The 23,607-nt window shown below is 32.2% G+C and overlaps 1 protein-coding gene across 1 annotated transcript in view; it reads left to right on the top strand.

Annotated features, from left to right (window-relative positions):
• Positions 1–22,747, top strand: part of LOC139483468 (uncharacterized) — a 75,169-nt gene extending 52,422 nt beyond the window's left edge. Inside the window, exons 9-14 of the mRNA XM_071267489.1 lie at positions 10,528–10,634; positions 11,093–12,337; positions 12,830–12,860; positions 16,040–16,314; positions 16,537–16,564; positions 20,240–22,747. Coding sequence (XP_071123590.1) covers positions 10,528–10,634; positions 11,093–12,337; positions 12,830–12,860; positions 16,040–16,314; positions 16,537–16,564; positions 20,240–20,550 — 1,997 coding nt within the window. The 3' untranslated portion in view covers positions 20,551–22,747. The remainder of the gene's footprint in view (positions 1–10,527; positions 10,635–11,092; positions 12,338–12,829; positions 12,861–16,039; positions 16,315–16,536; positions 16,565–20,239) is intronic.
• The last annotated feature ends 860 nt before the right edge of the window (positions 22,748–23,607 follow it).

The following is a 23,607-nucleotide window of genomic DNA, read 5'->3' as shown; positions in this document are numbered from 1 at the left end:
TATTAATTGTTTATAAATGTACTATTGATTTGCAAAGAATGCTCTAATGTCTATTACCCTTATACATGTGTACCTATCAACATTGAACCCCTTTCTTGACACTCCTACATATATGCATTGTACATATGGATGTGTTTGTGTGTGTGTGTTCATATTTGTGTGGAAGTCATTAAGTGATTCCATGTATTCTTGGGATATCTCTCTTTTGTCATGTATATCAGCTACTTTATCGCTTTCGATAAAAAAAAAATTAAGTCCTCGCCGTTGCGGAGGGGCATTATGTTTTACCTTTGTCCGTCTGTTCGTAGGTCCACAAAATTTGTTCCGTTCTCTTAAATTTTTTGGCCTCAACCAATTGTTATGAAATTATACACAAAGCTTAATATGAGGCAGGTATGACCCGTGAAAGGGGACGAGGTCTGTATATTATATATTTTATTTTAATACAAACATATTTTAATTTTCAAATCTGTTAAAAAAGTAACAGAAATACCGTAACGTTTCCGATTTTTGTCGATCCTGCAACTTTTGCTGCAAATTGCTCGACATAGGGATAGTGATCCGGCGGCGGCGGCTACGGCGGCGGCGTTAGCTAACTTCTTAAAAGGTTTATATTTTAGAAGGTGAAAGACCTGGATGCTTCATACTTTGTATATGCCTCATGTTACGAAGTTTCGGTCAGTCACATGTCCAATGTCCTTGACCTCATTTTCATGGTTCAGTGACCACTTGAAAAAAAAGTTCAGAATTTTTGTAATGTTGAATTCTCTCTTATTATAAGTAATAGCATAACTATATTTGGTATGTGCGTATTTGCAAGGTCTTCATGCCCGTCAGACAGTTTTCAATGGTCAAAGTTAAGTTTTTAAGTTTTGGTCTTTTTATCTAATATTATATGCCAAAAGTCAGCTTTATATATTTGGTGTATGGAAATATATTATGATCTATATGTCAGTCCGGCAGGTTTATTTGACCATGACCTAAATTGCACGGTTCATTGCACAGTGTTAATGTTTTTGTGTTTTGGTCTATTTTTCTTAAACTATAAGTACAAAATGTAATAGGTCAACTATATTTGTTGTATGAAAGCTTTGTTAGCTGTACATGTGTGCCTGGCATGGTTCATCTGAACTTGACCTCATTTTCATGGTTCATTGGTCTTTGTTTAGCTATTTTGGTTAATGTTAAGTTTATGTGACAGTTGTAATAAAGCTTTATTCTTAGGACTATCAACATAATATCAATGATTTGTACAGAAGGCGAGACATTTCAGTGTGTGCACTCTTGTGGTTCTCTTGTTAGGGATTTTAGTCGTCACGTTATTTGAGTTATGACGTCATATTCAACGTAAACAAAGAAACGCTATCATCAGGTTACGTTTTTTTATATCAAAGAAAAATAAGAAACGGGTTATGTCTATAATTATGTTAAACTCATTTGGTGTACTGTTGCATTGGTTTTAGTAAATTATTGGCATAACTTGCATTTCTCTCGGTACTCTCTTTGAATATGGATTAAAACAATTACTGTCTTTTGTTTCGGTAAAAATTTCGGTTTAATTGACTTTTGAAAACGAGTCCGTTGTCCGCTGACCTCAGTAAATATCAGTTTTCAAAAGTCAGTAAATTCAAATTAACCTATACAAAATACAGTAATTATATATTATTGTCCCTGAGCAGACGAAACATAGAAATACCAGTCAACGCTCTGTTACTCTGTCTGTCAGATCGATAGTGTAAGTAATCCAATGCATACAACTCTTGCCCATATAATTATGAAATGTATATTGGCAATATCTCGGAAGCATTCGAATACAATGCCGATTAAGTTTATTCAGTATAGTTATGGCCATTGAATGTATAAATCTTCTGAAAAATTGCATGGAAATGTCAACATTCTGAATCTCAAGCCCATATTTCTAGTCAGATATTTTTTTGAAGTTAATATCAATGATTTATATCAGCAAGTACTCCAATGCATAAACTATATCGGCACTATCTATAAATAATTCGAAAAATTGTGCCGATTAAGTATGTTCAATATAATAATGACCATTGCATGTATAAATCTTTTAAAAAATTGCATTGAAAATGCTGTCAAGTTTACATTCTGTCATGTTTGTTTTGACATTTATTCATTTGGTAACTATTTTTTTAGGAAATCCCAATCGTGCATTTCCAGTCAGATTTGTATGAAATTAATATCAAAGGTTTATATCAGTAAATGGCTCGGACAAATTTAAAAATCGCTGCCATTCAACTTATTTTACGTAAATCTTGTTCCTTTGAAATGCAATTAATATTGAGTATTACATTATTAACATTTTCAAAATGTACATTTGATATTGTATTTGTATGAACATTTATTAAAAAAAGTACTCCTTTAACACATCACATAGTTATTTTTTCTTGAATTTGAATTCTTTGAGAAAATATATTACTTATGAGTATACTTATTATGTGCATGATGTGTAGTGAATTACTTGAAAATAATTAACTGATCTTTCAAATCAAGTTAAGTAATAACTAAAGGTTGAAGTACATTAAAAAAATACTAAAAATTTCTGGTTTTTATACGCTCTTTTACGGGACTTATTATGGTATACCGATGTCTGGTCGTCCCTCTGTCAGTCAGTCTGTTCGTCCGTCTGATCGTATGTCGTCAAAATGTCGGACAATAACTCAAAAACGCTTCCACTAATTTGCACGAAAATGTTTGTTTATATCTATTGACGTAAGCCCCCTTTAGATTTTTATAAATTTTGGATTTTGATTTTCCGATTTTTGCTTTGAGCATTTTACATGAAACTTTGGTGATTGGTTATGCTTAATCAAATTATGACGTTTGAACAGCGGTCAACTACTGTTACCTTTACTTATATCTATTCACTTAGTTGACTTTCGAATTTATAAATTTAGGATTTTACGTTTCCGAGTTATGGAATTTTATTATAAAAAATGGGGGATTTTCCAGATTTCAGACAACAACTCAAAAGTCCTTCGATCAGTTTTTATGGAAATTTGGTGGCTGCTTTATATCTATTAAAATAACTCGCTTTTTTTTTTATAAATTTCTGATATGACATTGAGGAGTTATGGAACTTGGTCTGTTGAAAAAGCGACGGGTATTTTATGCACTCATGGTGCATCTCTTTATAACTAATGTAGACACTTTTCATAATTGCATACCATTTATTACTAAAACAAAAAAAAAAGATTATAAATCCCAGCTTGAAAAACTAGTATAATTAGAGTTGAGACTAAGATTTAAAAATGCAGCACTTCAGAGTCGAGCTTTCATTCAAACTTTGATAAGCTGTTTTAAGAAAATTGAAGGACCTCATATAGCATGTTCCGATTAGAATTTTAATATTTGAACAATTCTGAAGTGGATAAAGAAAAGACGTCTGGCTTCTGTTTTTATACTATTTGAAATGAATAAAAAATGCAGAACCAAAGAGTGGTTTGAGAGAAATCGAATTTTGAACATAACAGCAAATGAGAATAGAAATTGACTAAAATCTTGAAAGGTGAATACAGACAGCATATCTCCTTGGTCTAAAGGACAATATGATAGGACAAAAAATTAAAACTTAATAATTTTTTTTTGTTCGAAGTGCTTTTCTTAATTCACCTTTATTAAGCACGCCTAACGCTGATAATTTTAAAGTAAAACAGGTATAGGAACCGAGTTGTATGACCAAAAAAAGGACCTAAATAAATAGCTGAATCCACCTGAGTTCAATGTTGTCTGAGGGAGTTGAAACTTAACGTCTCCATAATTTCACAATTTATAAATTGACAATTTAGGAAAGGTTTGATTTAATCATGTCGGTATATAAGTACTGGCTATCAAGCTGATGATACCCTTGGTGACAGATAGTCTACCAATTTTATAAACTTCATGTGTCCGAAGCATTTTTCCGAATTTACCTTCAACTGGAACCCCCAAGGGCGAATATTTGAATATTTAAGCCAAAGACTTGAGAGCTATTTGACGAATAGATAAATAGCAAATAAAAAACCGGCTTTCGACTTCGCCTGAAGTAGCTTCTTTATGCTTTAAAAATCTTCAAGCGGACAATTTTAGAGAGCTTTGTTCTGAATCAGGTCAGTACCGAATAACTGACAAATGGGCTGATTAAAACACTCAAGGACAGCGGTAACTACCTATTGCTGCAAAAAATATGACAACACTTTATAAAATGTATGTGTCCGAAGCGCTGTTCTAAATTAACCGTCATCAGGAACGCTCGAGGATAAATTTGAAAGCGTATGAATTATAAGATTCGAAAAGAAGTATTTTTCCAAAGATGCCAAAAAATTTATTTGGAAGTTTTCTGTACCTATATCCCATGTATGTTATAATGATTTTGACCCGTCTGTCCGTCTGTCAGTCCATCATTCCGTCAGTCGGTTTGTCCATCAGTCTTGTTATTGTCATCGCAACTCCTCTGAAACCACACAACATAATTCATGAAACTTTGTAGATGATAAGTACATACTATGTAGATGTGCATATCGACAGAAAATTACGATTATTTTTTTTATACGACTGCCAAAAAATGTTTGCATTCGTATAATGCTATCATGTCGTCGACTGCGTCGTCCGAAGACACATTTGGTTTCCGGACAATCACTTTAGTTTTAGTATATGGATCTGTATGACATTTTACCAGATGGTTCAAAACCACAAAAGAAAGGTTAGGTTCGATTTTGGGGATATTTGCCCGAAGAGTTTAGGAATTAGGGGCACACAAATGGACCAAAACAAGTATTTTTGTAGTTTCTAGACAATAACTTGTGTGTGAGTGTATGGATCTCTCTGACATTGTAAAAGATCCTATATCACAAAGGGAAGGCTGGGATAGAGTTTGGGGGTAATCGTCCATACCGTTTATGAATAAGAGGCAACAAAGGTGCCAAATCAGCATGTTTCTAGTTTCCAGACAATAGCGTGTGTTAAAGTGAATGGATCTTTCTAAAATTGTACTACAAGGTTCCATACCTTAAAGGGAAGCTGTGATTGAGTTTAGGGATAATTACCCCAGGAGGGGATTAAAAGTTTTTTTTGGGGGGGTTCCATTTTTTTGCGGGGTTTATATTTGCACAAAAGCACAATATTATGCAGTAGCAAGAACTCTTAAATTGTACAGTATTGCGCAATAGCACAGTGTTGCACAATAGCACAGTATTGGGCAATAGCACAGTTTCGCGCAACAGCACAGTAATGCACAGTAGCACATTATTGCATATAAATAGCACAGTATTGCGCAATAGCAAGAAAACGTCAATTGAAAAAAATACAAATTTCAATGGGATTGATTTACAGTCTTTAATGTTTTGGGCTTCTAATCTTGTATTACTATTTTGAACATTAGACCCAATTTTTTTTTACATTGAGGTCAAAAGGGTCCAAAATTACACTTTCCAAAACTGAATTATTGTGGCTGTATGATATGCTGAATCTTATAGTGCATTTACTTTTTAGCTCACCTGGCCCAAAGGGTCAAGTGAGCTTTTCTCATCATTTGGCGTCCGTCGTCCGTGGTCCGTCGTCCGGCGTCCGTAAACTTTTACCAAAATGACCAGTTGACCCCTTACAGAGTTATTGTCCTTGATAGTCAATTTTTAACACTTTTTGGTTAATTTTTGTGATCTTTTAGAAAAATCTGCTCCTCTGAAACTACTAAGACAAATTTAACCAAACTTGTCCACAATCATCATTAGGTATCATGTTTAAAATGTGTCCGGTGACCAAGCCCGCGAACCAAGATGGCCGACCTGGCTAAAAATGGATATAAAGAACTAAATGGTGGCCCCGTTGCCGGCAATGCTATTTTTAGCAATTATCTCCTAATAAGGCGTTTTCATTAAACTAATTATGGAAAATCTGTTGTTGTCTAATTGAAGCTCTATATCTATTTGTGATTTTACCGCACTCAAATATATATGGTCCCATGGCTTTTCTTGGTGAATTTTGGGGTTTTTCACGATACCTGACGATTTCGCAGAAAATTTTCCCTAATTTTGAGCAACATAAAAAAATTATTTTCGGCATTTCATACTATACATTTTAGGACAAATTTGTGCTTGCATGAAACTTCATTCATAATGCTTTCCAGAAGAAAAAATTATAAAAGATATAACAACCAATCACAGAGAGCCATCTATTTTTATCTCTATGTCATGTTCCCTTCATAAAATGGCTGCGCCCATGTAATTTTATTTGGTACATTGTAACCAAATAGTACATATGGTAAAATGTAGATTTTGGCTTATATCTCTGCAACCAAAGCATATAGAGCAAATCTGACAGGGAAAATTGTTTATCAAGTAATGATCTATCTGCCCTGAAATTTTAAGATGAATCAGACAACCCGTTGTTGGGTTGCTGCCCCTGAATTGGTAATTTTAAGGAAATTTTGCCGTTTTTGGTTAGTGTCTTGAATATTATTATAGATAGTGATAAACTGCAAAAAAGCAATAATGTTCAGCAAAGTAGGATCTACAAATAAGTATGCATGACCAAAATGGTCAGTTGATCCCTTAAGGAGTTAATGCCCTTTATAGTCAATTTTTAACAATTTTTCGTAAATTTTTGTAATCTTTAAAAAAAATCTTTTCCTCTGAAACTATAAAGACAAATTTAACGAAACTTGTCCACAATCATCAGTAGGGTATCTAGTTTTAAAAAATGTGTCCGATGACCCCGACTGCGAACCAAGATTGCCGACATGGCTGAAAATAGTGCATAGGGTAAAATGCAATTTGTGGCTCATATTTCTGAAACCAAAGCATTTAGAGCAAATCTGACATGGATTAAATTGTTCATTAGGTCAAGATCTGTCTGTCCTGAAATTTTCAGACCTATCAGGCAACCCGTTGTTGGGTGGCTACCCCTGAATTGTTAATTTAAAAAAAAAATTGCAGCTTTTTGTTATTTAAATATTTTGAATATTATTATAGATAGAGATAAACTGAAAACAGCAATAATGTACAGTATAGTAAGACCTACAAATAAGTCAACATGATCAAAATGGTCAATTGACCCGTTAAGGAGTTGTTGCCCTTTATAGTAATTTTTTAACAATTTTCATAAATATTGTAAATTTTGGTAAATATTTACAAACTATTTTCCACTGTAACTACTTGGCCAAGTTTATTATAGATAAAGCTAATTGTAAGTAGCAAGAATGTTCAGATCTACAAACACACCACCATCACCAAAACACAATTTTGTCATGAATGTCAACCCATCTGTGTCCTTTGTTTAATATGCACATAGACCAAGGTGAGGGACACAGGCTCTTTAGAGCCTCTAGTTTTTATATTTTAGGCCCTGTTTTCAGATTAGTCCATATTATGTTAAATATCAACTAAAATAAAATGTATGGTGTTTTTATACATGTATGCTAAATCTTACCATGTTGTTAGATTTTGGATATCAGACCATTCTTTGTAAATTGAATGTCCCATTTTAATTTTTTAAGATCGTTGACCACATTCATTTTGTGTCAGAAACCTATAGTATTTCAAAATTTTTATCACAATCCATATTCTAACAGTATCAAGCTTGAATACTGTGTCCAAACTTGCCCCAACTGTTCAGGGTTCGACCTTTGCAATCGTATCAGGCTGCGCTCAGCGAAGCATTTATTTCTTAGAGTTATGCCTTTTAAACTGATAATTTTGGCCTAATTATACTACTACAACAGTTTGTGATTGCAACTCCTCTGAACCCACACAACTTTATTATAGTAAATTTTGTAGATAGTTAGGACTTAATATGTAGATGTGCATATCGAGAGGAAGTTATGATTACATTTTTTAAAGAGGATGAATGCCGCTTTGAACTTTTGGTCAAAATATACTTCTGCATCAATTTGTCAAATGACACAACTGATTTTCATGAAACTTTTTTATAGATAATTAGGACATAATATGTAAATGTGCATATCCACAAGAAGTTTTTATAGGTTAACTTTTAAAAGAGTTAGGAGTCTTTGAACTTTGAAAGCTGATGAGATTGTGTTTGCCCAGTGACAATATGGGGCCAAGGAGTATGTGAGCTGGTTCTTTTATCGCCAACAGGATAGCCGTCCTCATTTTAACAGTGATATCGATGTTGATTACCAAACCTGTAAATTTAGATACAATTCTTTAAATAAAATTATCCTAGAGGGTTATTAATTCAACACTGAAAATAGATCTTTGAACATTGTTTTCCAGTAGAAATATTGATTTTAAAATCATTTAAGTAAAGCAAAACTCATTATCATTTTATACCCATTCATGGTCCTATAATCGTCAATACCTTTGCCATTGTGCAAGGTCATATTTTTCTCTGACGTCTTTACACGAAATCCATTTGATGTTAGATGTGTAGTAATTGATATTTTAGTTTTAGATACATGATTTGTTGTTTGGTTATCATTGCTTTGCAACTAGCTTTCAGTAACTGCGAATACTTTCAGATCTGTTCTTGAGTCTTTTGTGTTTTTGTAAGGGTTTTGTGTGATTTGTATCGATCTAATGAGTTAAGCCGTTTTCAACTGTTTTTGTTTAGCCTGCGACTTCTGTCGCCGAAAGCAAGATAGTTGGATAGAGATCTGACAGCGGTGTTAACTTACTTTTCAAAAGCTTAATATTTAAGAAGGTAGAAGACCAGAATGCTTCATACTTTGTATATAAATGCCTAACGTTATAAATTGTTTGTCGTCATCTGTTTATTGTCATTGACCTCATTTTTATGGTTCAGTGAATACATGAAAAAAAGTTCAGCTTTTTTGTAACTTAAATTTCTTTCTTATTATAAGTACATTGTAATAGGATAACTATATTTTTTATGTGTGTAACTTGCAAGGTCCTCGTGGCTGTCAGACAGTTTTCACTTGACCTTGTCCTCATTTCATGGATCAGTGAACAAGGTTATCTTTTCGTGGTCAAGTCCTTGTCTCAGATACTTTAAGCAATAGGTCTACTATATTTGGTGTATGGAATGATTGTAAGGTGTTCATATCCAACTGACTGGTGTCATCTGACCTTGACCTCATTTTCATGGGTCAGTTGTTAAAGTTATTGTTTTGGTGTTTTGGTCTGTTTTCTAATACTGTACACAATAAGTCAACTATATTTGGTGTATGGAAATATTTTACGATGTACATTTCAGGCAGGAACGTTTTATTTCACCTTGATCTCTTTTTCATGGTTCATTGCTCAATGTTAAGTGTTTGTGCTTTGTTCTGTTTTTCTTCAACTATAACAAGTATAAGCAATAGGTCAACTATATTTGTGTATGGAATGATTTCTATGTGTATATGTCTGCCTGGCATGTATCATCTGACCTTGACATCATTTGCATGTTAAGTTTTCCTGGTTAATTTTGATTCGTAGTTACTTTATGCAATATGTCAACTACACATGTATATATGTGATGCATTTAATGATTGTAAGGTTTACATGTCTGTCTGGTAGGGTTCATCTGACCTTGACCTCATTTTCATGGTTCATAGGTCAGTATAAAATTTCAAGGGTTTGGTTTATTTCTTGTATATAAACTATCAGCAATACGTCAACTACATTCGGTGTATAGAATGATTGTAAGGTGTGCATGTATTTCTAGCTAGGTTTATCTGACTTTTACCGCATTTTCTTGGACAATGTTGGATCATGTTAAGTTTATATGATACTTGTAGTACAGATTTATATTTAGGACTATCAACAAGTGGTTGTCTATTGTCGCTGTATATCACATCTGTTTTTCGTTAAATATTTTGTACATAAATCAGGCCGTTTGTCGTTTTAGGGCCTTTCATAGCTAACTATGTAGTATATGTTTTGCTCATTGTTGAAGGCAGTGAAGATACATGGTTTGACTAATATGTAAAAGTTTACTTGGGTTATTTCTTTGAATTACTTGTGAGACTTGCACCTACTTATAATACTTGAAATTACAAAGACTATTACTCGTAATTACTGATTTGCGTATTACTAGAAATTATTAATATTGATTACTCAAAATTACTGAAATAGACTACTTAAAAGTTGAACGAATTTCTCAGAAATAAATTACTAGTTTCTGCCAGTCATTACTTATAATTACTACTGACGATCAATAGTTTTGACAAATTCAATTAATTGAATGGATTAATTTTATTATTTATTTTTTTGGGGTAATTCTAAGAAAAAGTAAAACAACAAATATACTGAACTACAAAGAAAAATCAAAACAGAAAGTCCCTTTACGATTGGCAAAATCAAAAGATCAAACACATCAAATGAATATAAAACAACTGTCATCTTCCTGACTTGGTACAAGTTTAATAATTGTATTTGTGGTCAATTTGAGATATGCAGGAGAGCAATGCAAAAAAATAAGACTTTAACTTAAACAAAATATCATCCTTTTTACTTTTCATTTTTTTTTTAGAAATGTTAGACTGCCTAAATAATTATCCATAAAAGATAAAAATACATGGACATTCTTTCACTAATTGTTGTTATTTATACAACATCTTTCTTTTAGACTACCTCAGATTTTGGATAAACACCATAGTCACATACTGTAAAGGAAGTGGACCAGGATTTCCTAAAATCATGATTGTTCTAACTCACAAGGATAAATTGAGAGCTGTAAGTTTGTTAACAGAAATTTATTTTTTTAGTTTAGATGTTAAATGACATGATTGTATCTGTGTTGTTGATTTGCTGTCTCAAATGCATATGTTTGCCTTATATCTCATTTTGTTAAATACGAAACTATAGTGATAGTATTTGCTAGAAGCTAGTATCATTTTCTTTTCCGTCAGGAAACTACTTATTGCTCTTTCTTGTCATTTTGTAAGACTTTTGACAGACAGGCAAAATGTGGAACAATATTTGAAAATGTGTTTACATGAAAAAGGTAAAATCATGCATCATGAAACAAGTGCTCAAATTTCATTAAATAAAAGTAAAAGAAACTGACAAGTTATCACTTCTGCCTCTGCCATTTATATACACTTTTTTGGGGGAAGACAAGCACTTGAATAATAGTATTTATACAAGCAAAAGCTAATTCACAAGATTCAAGATAAGATGTTTATTTACAGATGGAAGTTGAACCCAGACGTCAACAATTATTCCATGCTATAGAAGAGATGTTTTCTGGAAGTCCCTTGCTGTCCCATTTAGTCATTAAAGACCAAATTTTTGTAAATGCAAGGGACAAATCTGATCCAGAAATGGCGAAGATTAAAAAGAACATTATCGAACAAGCCATAGTGCAACCAACATGGGGTCAAGAACTTCCAAAATGTTTTATTCCTCTCGAACTCGAATTTGACTCACTTTTAAACCGCAACATTCCTTTAATAACCATGGACCATATGATGAAGATAAATTCTGCTCAGCCCGTTCGACCACTGACAGATGAAGAATTGAAAGTATTTCTCAAGTTTCAGCATTCTGTAGGACGAATCTTGTATTTTGATGAATCAGGCTTGGATCAACACATCATTCTTTCACCGACGCACCTGATTGATGCCTTTAAGTCAATCGTTACTGATAGAAGATTCTGTGAAGGTGACACACTTAGACAGGTATCATGGGAATTAATGAGTCAGAAGGGTGTAATAGCAAAAAAGTCAGTAGCCGATATCTGGCAGAAGAAAAAATACAAGTCTTTTCAAAAACATAAAGATTATTTACTGGGAGTCATGACACATCTTGATATACTGGTTGAACCAAGGCGATATGACAAGACACACAAACGTATACCAGCTGAATTCTACTACGTTGCTAGCATGGTTAGAACCAATGATACAACTGGGTATCTTAAATCCACTAATTTCGTTCAGAGAAATATCGCAATAGCATTCAGCTCATCTTCGTCAATGATTCCCCCAGCGTTGTCCTTTAGATTCATCAGTTACTGCTTGAGCATATTTGCAGTGAAAACATACGGACAGCAAAACGATGAAATGCTGTTCCATAGGTCAGCGGTTTTTAATATAGACCCATCTCTAGATATGTGCGTTAACTGTGATGATGAGATGATTGTTGTTCGTCTTGTTCACCTAACGAATAGAAAACTTATAATGAGATATCTAGCATCGTGTATTAGGGAATGTTTAGCTATTGCACTCGAAAAAATTAGTCAGCTTTACGTCAAGACAAGCAGTACAGGATCTGTTATAAATGAAGGCTCTTTTAATCTGAGTTTGTGTTGCAGTTCACCGGAAAATCCTTGTCTTCTGCCAATGTCAGAACATCAAGAACAAGATGGTTCATGGATATGTCCAGAACACAGAATTGAGCACACCAATGAGATCTTATCTTCCTGGGCCTTACAAAAGGTAAATACCAGTAAAGGACAAAAATATAGTTATGTTGTATATAAAACAAATAAAGTTTAACTGATATTTTATTATTTAATAATTTATTTTGTGTAGCATTTCCTTAAATGCAGCTTCTATTACCTTCATGTAGTCTACAAAATGACAAAAATAAGCATTGTAAAACGATAAATATTTAGGTATCAATATATATCAATTATGAAATGATAAAAAGCAAATTTTAATCTTTGTTATACAGTTTGATAATGAAATGTAAACACAACATTTTAAGAACAAAACTTGCAGACATTTTCGGAAACTTATCAGAAAACTGATTACATAAAAAACAAAAACATAATAGTGAAAATATGATAATAACACTTAGCACAAGATACCAAAACTAGAACAATAGCAATCGTTCATCAAATGCTAAAAAAAAATATGTGGACGTATTTCAAGCAAACTTTTTTTTTAATTTGTTTTCAATTAACTTATTTTCTGATAACTTTTCAGGCAGAAATTACATGTGGAGTAGCATGCCCAGGTAATGTATACTTTATTGTATATTTATCTGATACTGTAAATTCTGAAATTATTATGAGTTTTTTATTAATTAAAAATGCGACTGATTGAGTATCGCAATAATAAAAACTCGCATTGTGATATCTGATATAAAATACTGTATGCATATTTTCCTAAAATCGCAATGATTAATTTCGCATTATTGTCCATTTTTTTTCATAAGTTCAGAATTTACAATAGCTGAGTTCATGCATATAGTACCTCTTTGGTTTAAGCTCCCACATCCATAACACGATGCAACATGAAACCATATACTTAATACACCATACACTTTAACCATATACATAATGTACAGTTACACCATTACACTATCATAACGAACAACATTACATAATATACAATTCCACCAAACACTTTTAAACCATACATCATTCCCTTTCCAATTTACCCATCCCCATTTGAATCAATCATGAACAGTCTCATTCTATAAACTTATCATATGTGTTCAAGCCTGCCATGAATCTTGCTTTCACGAGACAAATTAATGTTGCATGTTGTCGTCAGTATTGGTGTCCATGTCGGCAATAGGTGAGTACAGTCTGTTGCTAATGCGTTTAAGGTATCAATAACTTTGTCATACATCGGCGGTATTTAAGGATGTTGAATAGAAGCTTTTTGATGATCAAGCGACAGTTTCTAGAGCAAAGTTAAGCAACATTTTTAACTAAATTCTGTTCACTATTCTGTTTGTTTAAATCTATAGACAGACATAGTTTTAGCCAGTTCAGATTCTTGATTACATTGATAGCTGTTTAATTCTCAATTACTTTTAAGATAGAGTCAATGTTTATTATTCTCCCAAATTAGCGGAGGGGGCATTACATCTAACCCTTGTCCATCTATATGTCAGTCCGTCCGTATGTCCCAAAATATGTTTCCGTTCTCTAACTTTATTTTGCTTCAAACAAATGTTATGAAAATTATACACAAAGCCTATTACTACAAAACACAGATCAAGTCTGAATTTTGGTGGCATCACTTTTTACTGTTCTAGAATTATGACCCTTTACAAATGAAATAAATGCTGAATGTTTTGTTTCCATTATCTTAATTTAGTTTGCCTCAACCGAATGTTATGAAACTTACACATAATGCTTATTACCCCATAACACAGATAAAATTTGAATTTGGTTGTGTCACTTTTACCGTTCTAGAGTTATGCCCCTGTACAAATGAAAAAATACTGAATTTTTCGTTTCCGTTCTCTATATGTCTAAAGTTAGTTTGCCTTAACCAAATGCTATGAAACTTATACACAATGGTTATTACCACACAACACAAATCAAGTTTGAATGTTGGTGGCATCACTTTTACTGTTTAAGAGTTATGCCCTTTACACATGGAAATATTGCTGAATTTTTCGTTTATGTTCTCTCACTTAAGTTCTCCTAAACCAAATGTTATGAAACTTATACATGTTATACACAAGGCTTATTACCACAAAACGCAAACCAGGTACAAACTTGGGTAGCGTCACTCTTACTGTTCTGGATTTATGTGTCCCGTTATAATGTTTAATGCAAGCAGGGGGATCATCTGTGTCCCATGGACACATTTTCTATTTATTTTTAGAATAATATAGAAGAGGATTTCATTTGAATAAATAATTCATAGTCAATATAAATGTATTGAATCATATTCAAACTAGTTAACAATTAAATTAAGTCTGTCATTTGTAATTGTTGATACTAAGATCTGTCCTTTTTTTACATATATTGGAGTGGGTTTGCAATAAGCAGTTTAAAAAACAGAACATTGTGGTTTGTCTTCCAGCACAGGCTGATGATTCTTTAACTTACAAAATGCATATTTACCTGTGACGTCACTTTTTGTGGCGTTAATGCACTCGTCTGATGCACAGTTTATAATTATATTTTGCTGGACTTGTGTACTGTTGTAAATTTATATGAGGTGTTCTTTGTTATTTTGAGGTTTACATGTTCTAATGTACTATTATATTATTTATTTATGTATTTCTCTGTCCTGAGTGTTCTTGCGTTCATTTGTACTGTATTCCTGTCACGTAAAGTTGTTATTTCGTTGTATTTTTCATATTGTCATATAAGCGGGAGGTTTTGCTAGCCATAATACCAGGTTCAACCCACCTTTTTTTAAAAGTGACCTGTACCAAGTCAGGAATATGGCAGTTGTTATCAAATAGTTCGTTTTTATGTATGTTGGCGTTTGTTTTAATAGCAGTTCATTGTTTCTGTTTTCCTCTTATAACTCATGTGTTTCTCTCGGTTTTGGTTTGTGACCCGTATTTGTTTCAGTTAAATCGATTTATGACTATTGAACAGCTTGAAGTGCATGAAAACTCAAAATTAAAACTTAACATCAACTGGATCAAAATAGTTGACCGCCATTAAAGTAACTAAAAGTATCAGTTAATCACTACCGAATCACTATATAGCTAGCTTAGGTTAAATGATTAGTAAAAGATGTTTTTTTTCCCAACCTACAGTGTGATTTCAGAATAACTAGTTTTCAAATAAGGAAAACTATTTAACTAATGACAAAACAACACATTCATTGACGGTTTGATTTTTCGTAAGATAAGTTATTCATTTTATAACATTGGCTTTGAAGTGGATTTAGAATAAGTAATGCTAGGAACTATACTTGTCTTTGCATTCTCAGTTTAGTTTTATACAAGGTCAAGGCCAACGTCTGGACAACACCGGCATTATTGTATGACATTAGAGGAATGATTTCTCATTTTTTCCTTGGAAATAAATCACAGTATTTCAATGCAACTGATGTAACAAAATGTTATTATTCTTTGGATTTGGTAAAACTTTATTTTTTTTCATTTTCCCTGTTTGTATTTTATTACGATTCGAAAAAAAGCAAACTTTAACGTCATATAATCACATACACAACACCATTCCTCAATACAATATATGTCCATTGTCTGAAGGTACGTTGTCAACCTCCATTGCGTAGTTTGTATTAAAACTCCATGTGCACCCTACACCTATCTGCATTTGAACAAAACACCATTCCACCTGTCATGCTATTTTGGGAAATTAACAGCATTTAAGAAATAAATATTAATAACACAACTTCTGGCATAACCTTCAGTAAAGATTAAAATCTAACAAATTTTGAGAAATTCAGAAACTTAATATTCTATTTCAGTGACGGACAACGAGTTCTTAAAGCAGACTCCAAAAGATATTCACCTACGTCGATTGTCAATGGAGTACAGCATACACGAAACCAAAGAGTTATCTATTCATCTTGGAATGAAGTATAATATATGGGAGAGTTTGTATGATACATTAGGGGAAGAAGCAGAAAGATTAAATTTTGAAATACTGCATAGGTGTATTGACAGTTCTTCCATTACATTTGATGACATCAGGAAAGCTGCTGCAATCGGCAACATACAGAACCCACACACTCTTTGCAAAGTAAGGGGAATTTTAATTGTACATTACTACTTCTTACACTTATATGCTACGGTACACAATTAATTCTTATAACCAGACGATATAGTTCTTAATCTATATAAAGCTGGTTTCTATTCAGTATTAATCGTATGTTTTTTCAATTACTGATTGCTCTGACCTTTTAAAATGCCTTAAAGTATTTGCTTTATTTTTAATCAATTATTTTCATCATTATTCTTTAAGGTGGTGAGAGACAAGCTAATTGACTTCGGTAAGTGCAACAATTAACATATTAGATATACAAATATATATAGAGATATTTACATTTATTATTTCCTTTTTTAGCTGACCTGGCCCGAAGGGCCAAGTGAGCTTTTCTCATCACTTTGCATCCATCGTCCGTCGTCGTGGTCGTTAACTTTTACAAAAATCTTCTCCTCTGAAACTACTGGGCCAAATTAAATCAAACTTGGCCACATTCATCATTTGGTTATCTAGTTTAAAAAATGTGTCCGGTGAAGCCATGGCTAAAAATAGAACATAGCAATATTTTTGTGATCTTTTACAAAAATCTTTTCCTCTGAAACTACTTAGACAAATTTAACCAAACTTGTCCACAATCATTATTAGGGTATCTTGTTTGAAAAATGTGTCCGGTGACTTCGCCCGCGAACCAAGATGGCCAACATGGCTAAAAATAGAACATAGAGTATAATGCAGATGTTTGGCTTATATCTCTGAAACCAAATAATTTAGATCAATCTGACATAGGTTAAAATTGTTTATCAAGTTTAGATCTATCTGCCCTGAAATTTTCAGATGAATCGGACAACCAGTTGTTGGGCTACTATACCTTACTTGGTACTTTTAAAGAAATTTTGCCATTTGTATACGACCGGAAAAATTTTTGGTCGTATATTGGTATCACGTTTGCGTCGTCGTCGTCGTTGTAGTCTGAAGACTTTTGGTTTTCGCACTATAACTTTAGTTGAAGTAAATAGAAATCTATGAAATTTAAACACAAGGTTTATGACCACAAAAGGAAGGTTGGGATTGATTTTGGAAGTTTTGGTCTCAACAGTTTAGGAATTAGGGGCCAAAAAAAAGGGCCCAAATAAGCATTTTCTTGGTTTTCGCACAATAACTTTAGTACAAGTAAATAGAAATCAATAAAATTTAAACACAAGGTTTATGAACACAAAAGGAAGGTTGGGATTGATTTTAGGAGTTGTGATCCCAACAGTTTAGGAATTAGGGGCCAAAAAGGGGCCCAACTAAGCATTTTTCTTGGTTTTCGTACCATAACTTTAGTATAAGTAAATAGAAATCTATGAAATTTAAACACAAGGTTTATGACCATAAAAGTTAGGTTGGGATTGATTTTGGGAGTTTTGATCCCAACAGTTTAGGAATAAGGGAGCCAAAGGGTCCAAAATTAAACTTTGTTTGATTTCACCAAAATTTGAATAATTGGGGTTCTTTGATATGCCAAATCTAACTGTGTATATAGATTCTTAATTTTTGGTCCCGTTTTCAAATTGGTATACATTAAAGTCCAAAGGGTCCAAAATTAAACTGAGTTTGATTTTAACAAAAATTGAATCCTTGGGGTTCTTTGATTTGCAAAATCTAAAAATGTACTTAAATTTTTGATTATTGGCCCAGTTTTAAGGTTGGTCCAAATCGGGGTCCAAAATTAAACTATGTTTGATTTCACCAAAATTTGAATAATTGGGGTTCTTTGATATGCCAAATCTAACTGTGTATATAGATTCTTAATTTTTGGTCCCGTTTTCAAATTGGTATACATTAAAGTCCAAAGGGTCCAAAATTACACTAAGTTTGATTTTAACAAAATTTGAATTCTTGCGCTCCTTTGATATCCTGAACCTAAACATGCACTTAGATTTTTGATTATGGGCCCAGTTTTCAAGTTGGTCCAAATCAGGATCCAAAATTATTATATTAAGTATTGTGCAATAGCAAGAAATTTTCAAATGCACAGTATTCAGCAATAGCAAGAAATCTTCAATTGCACAGTATTGTGCAATAGCAAGACATTTTCAATTGCACAGTATTGCGCAATAGCAAGAAATCTTCAATTGGAGTTATCTTTCTTTGTCCAGAATAGTAGTTGAATCAACTTAAATCATTGTTTTAAACAATATACAATGTATATTCACTTTTACTACCAACTGATAAATTGATAAATTAAAACAATCTTTACTATTCAGTGATAACAAACACTTTTTTTACATTTTAATATTCTATGATGTATTTAAATGAGTAGTTATTGTTTCAAACTCCATTCGAAATTTGAATTGAGATCAGTTTTTGAATAAGGGAAAGGGGGATGTGAAAAAGAATTAGGGGGGGGGGTAAATTTTGTCATTTCAGATTTCATATATAGAAAGAAAATTTCTTCAAACATTTTTTTGTGAGGATTAATATTCAACAGCATAGTGAATTGCACAAAGGCAAAAAACAAATTTTAAGTTTATTAGCCCACATTCATTCTGTGTCAGAAACCTTTGCTGTGTCAACTATTTAATCACAATCCAAATTTAGAACTGAATCCAGCTTGAATGTTGTGTCCATACTTGCCCCAACCGTTCAGGGTTCAACCTCTGCGGTCGTATAAAGCTGCGCCCTGTGGAGCATCTGGTTGGTTATTATCTTGAACATTATTATAGATAGAGATAAACTGTCAACAGCAATAATGTTCGGCAAAGTATGATCTACAAATAAGTAAAATGACCAAAATGGTCAGTTGACCCCTTCAGGAGTTATTAAACTGTATAGTCAATTTTACCAATTTTTCTTAAATTTTTGTAATCTTTTACAAAAATCTTCTCCTCTGAAACTATTAAGACAAAATGTAACCAAACTTGTCCACTATCATCATAAGAGTATCTAAGTTTAAAAAATGTGTCCGATGACCTTGCCTGCGAACCAAGATGGCAGACATGGCTAAAAATAGTACATAGGGTAAAATGAAGTTTTTGGTTTATATCTCAGAAACTGAAGCATTTAGAGCAAATCTGACTGGTGGCAAAAATGTTCATCAGATTTCGCTATATCGGCCCTGAAATTTTCAGACAAATCCAACAACCAGTTGTTGGGTTGCTGCCCCTGAGTTAGTAATTTTATGGAAATTTTGCAGTTTTTTGCTATTATCTTAGATATTATTATAGTATATAATAATATCTTATACTATAAATTATGATTTTAACCTTATTTTACATGATTTCCAAAGCATCAGTAAATACAGGTGAGCGACACATGCTCTTTAGAGCCTCTAGTTTAATATTGGTGTTGTCTTGTACACTTTTTTAGGCGTATACATATACACGTCTAAACATGAGACATTCTCAATCGGATAGCACTGGTTATACAGGTCTAACACTATAATAAAAATATATATATTTATATAAATATATAAGTGCCTATAAGTAGCATCATATGACTTACAAGTCTATGGGAGTTTGGATTAATCAGTTTAGAGAATAATACAATTACACAAATAAGATTATAGATTGCCTTATGTAATCTTAACACTTTATTTAGTAAACTATTTTAAACATTCTAATATTTACATACTAAATAATGTATAATTTTTATATATATATATATATTATATATAAGGAAGTCTAAAAGGGTACAACAGCACAAAAAAACATGAACTCATATACAAATGTTAAATATTTTAGATAACTTATATCCTTCATCAGTAGGATGTCTAATTATACATATATATGTTTTGTTGAACTTTGTTCACAATCAGTGTAAACTGCAGTAACATGTAACTACTTTCATATACACAGCCTTTTCTTTAAATGAAAATGTTGTAAAGGTTAAAATAGAATTCAATAAAAGTACATGTTATTTAAGGCAAATAATTAATATAAACAAAACCCAAAAATAACAATTTACTTTTTTGCATTAGACCAGGAACCAGAAATTTGGGACTATGAACCTTCAGAAGAGCACTTCGACAGACTCGCCCCGTTTGTAGGAAACAACTCGCTGCCATTTCTTATTGAGCTTGGAATGGAATTCAAAACCTGGGAGCAGATTCGATTCCGACAAAAGGAAAGAGATTTGGTGAAACTTAACCGAGACATTATGCAAGAGTGGAAGTCTTCATTCTGTAAGCTTCATGCTATCAGACCATCTCTGAGACATATTGGTCAGGCGTTCAACAACATTGGTAAAAATATAAAAATCATCGAAAATGTTTTGGCAGACTTCTCTTGAATAATGTTGACTAGTTTGGTGTTTTGAAGTTTGACAACCTAGGAATTTTTTTGAACAATTAGTGAAAATACATTTGCATTTACATTTAAAATGAAAACGATCACTTGTATATTGCCCCCTTTTCAGTGCAATTCTTATTGATTTTTTTTAATACTTCTATCTGCTTAGGGTAACGTAGCATTTTTTAAATTACCTTCCTAATGGTTTTTGGAAGAAAAAAGTAATTGTAAATACTTTTATATAAATTTGTAAATATTTCGAAATACATTATTTAACTGTATGCATCTTTTGTAGAATTTTGCTTAGTCAAAAAAACTCTTGTATTTATAACGTCTAAGAACATAGTTAATTAAGGATGTACTTAGGTGAAATTAAAAAAATCTAGAATTTCAAATTGATATAATTAGTCAGAAGAGCATTAGTTTAGGATCCAAATAGGAGCTAAAAAATAGTGATAGGTTATGAAACTCCTTTTTGAGATATTTGGTTTTGAAAAAATGTTGGGAAACGTCTGACTTGGACTTATATTTAGCATTGGAATTATTTGGGTCTCAAATCATAAGAAAAGAAATCTGATTAAATATTGGTAAGTGACCTTTTATGAGCTATTGAAGTCTTATATGAAAAGAAAAATAAACTCATCATAGACACCAGGATTGAAAAAGTGGGTGTTATGAGGCAAAATATTTTACCCTTTATTTGAGGAAAAAAACCCAACAAGTCCGAACATTTGACCAATTTTCCTAAACCTGACATCAGCACATCCTTAACTTTTTTTCAATTGTTTACACGATGAACTGATTCAATTTTTTTCATGCAATTTTTTACCAAAGTTTGTCTTTGTTTAACATGTTATGGTTACTCTGTTTGTATGCCACATCTGTCCAGGTTATTGTATATAAATAACTATGAAATGGTATGTCGACATGAATCGTAAATGATTTATTGCTATTAATCATATTTGTTTAGCAGTTTCATTAAACTGGTCTCCTTTTTTTGTCATAACTTTCCAGGAATGATTTTGATATTCCCTGATTCTTAACAGTTAGTTGTGTTGCTCAAAACGCTGATATGAGACTTTTTTTCAATTTTATTGTAACATTTAGTTGAATGATATTTAAAGATGATTTTATGTGTGATGAAATAGAGGCGGAATACAAATGACACAATCAAACTCATAAGTCGAAGAAAAAAACGGGCAACACCATGGCAAAAAAATGAAACATAACGGAAAGAGGAACAAGTCTACAAAAAACACTACATAGAAAACTGATGACTTAGCTTATGTGAATTTTATATACATTTTGTATTTCATACATGTTACCCCTAGTTTTGGTGGGGTTTGTGGTGCTCAAGATAAAGCTTTCTATTGCTTGTATACAACATGAGGTTGCATGCTTGGTGCGCTTTTTAGGTTATTTCGTTGTTTTCCTCTTACAGTTGATGTGTTTCCCTCTGTTTTAGTTTGTAACCCAGATTTGTTTTCTCTAAATCGATTTATGACTTTTGAACAGCGGTATACTACTATTGCCTTTATTAATACACGTTATTAAATATTAGTATTTGATGGTGTAGTTTGTAAATAATGTTTAATTGCATATATTGCTTAAGTCAATTCTATAGTGTTATATGCATGATGTATTCATATTATTTTTCTACTTCTTTAATTTGTATGTTATATAAGATATGAATAAAAAGTAGAATAAACAAAATTACCAAACTCCAAGGAAAATTCAAAACGGAAAGTCCTTTATCAAATGGCAAAATCAAAAGCTCAAACACATCAAACGAATAGAAAACAATTGTCATTTTTTCCTGACTTAGTACAGGCATTTCCAAGTGTAGATAAATGGTGGATTACACCTGGTTTTATTCTTTTTTTTAAAGATAACAGGAAGAAGAAATGTACTTTTATTTCTTTCCACAACTGTCTTCTCTGGGTTTTTTTTATGTTTTTTTTTTGGTACCATTGAATTGCGATATTAAAAGAAAAACCCATCATGTCTCCTCTTTTATGGAAGGATTCGGCAAAACATTTCTCAATTTGAGAAGTCTTTATACGTTGAACAAAAATAAAGTGTGTATACATCATCTTCGGGATCAGGGTGTGCAGTTGTGTATGTAACTATTTACTAGTACACCCATTGACAGACTTGTTAAGATCACAGTCAATTGAAGAAAAATCATGCTTATTACTGTTGTTAATGTTGATGGTACTAAATTTTTTAGATATATTTTTATTCTTATTATGCATAGTCAATAGTCTTTAAAACTTGTAATTATCAACATAATTGTTTTATAATGCATAACCATCCGTATCAATTTAAGGTGATACTTTGGTTAAAATTCAAATATTTTATATTAAAAACAATATTAGATTTCTATATAAAATGTAAATATAAAAAAAAATGAAATAAATGTCTCATCTTATAAAAATTTATTCGTTTGAGGCAAACTTTTTTATTTCCCACCTTTTATATTATTTAAAAAATTATAAACATTTATGAATTACACTGAATTCATATATATCTTTATTTTTATTACTTGTAAATATTTTATATATAGGGGGCCGATCGTCTTTAAATATGGACCAGATCGATTTGGGCAGGATCGACATAGGACGTTGGGACGGATCGACTTGGGGCCGGATCATCATGAAAGCTTTTTGTCTAATAGTAATTACATTTACATTGAACACTATTTATATAAATACTGTTTAATCATTTTTTTGAATTTTATGTGCATCAGACCCAGTTGGCCTTTGAAATTTTAAAAGTATACAGTCTTCTATGGCTTGTCTGCATTTCATTGGTTTATGTTTATCGGTCTTCTAAAATATTTCCATTTGCGTTCAAATATAAAAAATCTTCCATGAAAATGCCTCATACAAAGGGAATGTGGTAAGCTGGACCTTCAATTCAAATTATTGCTTTCTTTTTTATTTTAGAAAATTGATGTAAGCATACATTTCTATACAAAGTCAAAACATTTAAACGTACGCAAACATGTCTTATCTTTTTAAAAAGGATTGTATATTGCCACATAATGCATGATACA

This window comes from Mytilus edulis, chromosome 7, assembly GCF_963676685.1.
Source record: "Mytilus edulis chromosome 7, xbMytEdul2.2, whole genome shotgun sequence".
NCBI classification, from domain to species: domain Eukaryota; kingdom Metazoa; phylum Mollusca; class Bivalvia; order Mytilida; family Mytilidae; genus Mytilus; species Mytilus edulis.
Note: the sequence above shows the minus strand (reverse complement) of the source record. Positions and strands in the feature narration are given on the sequence as shown.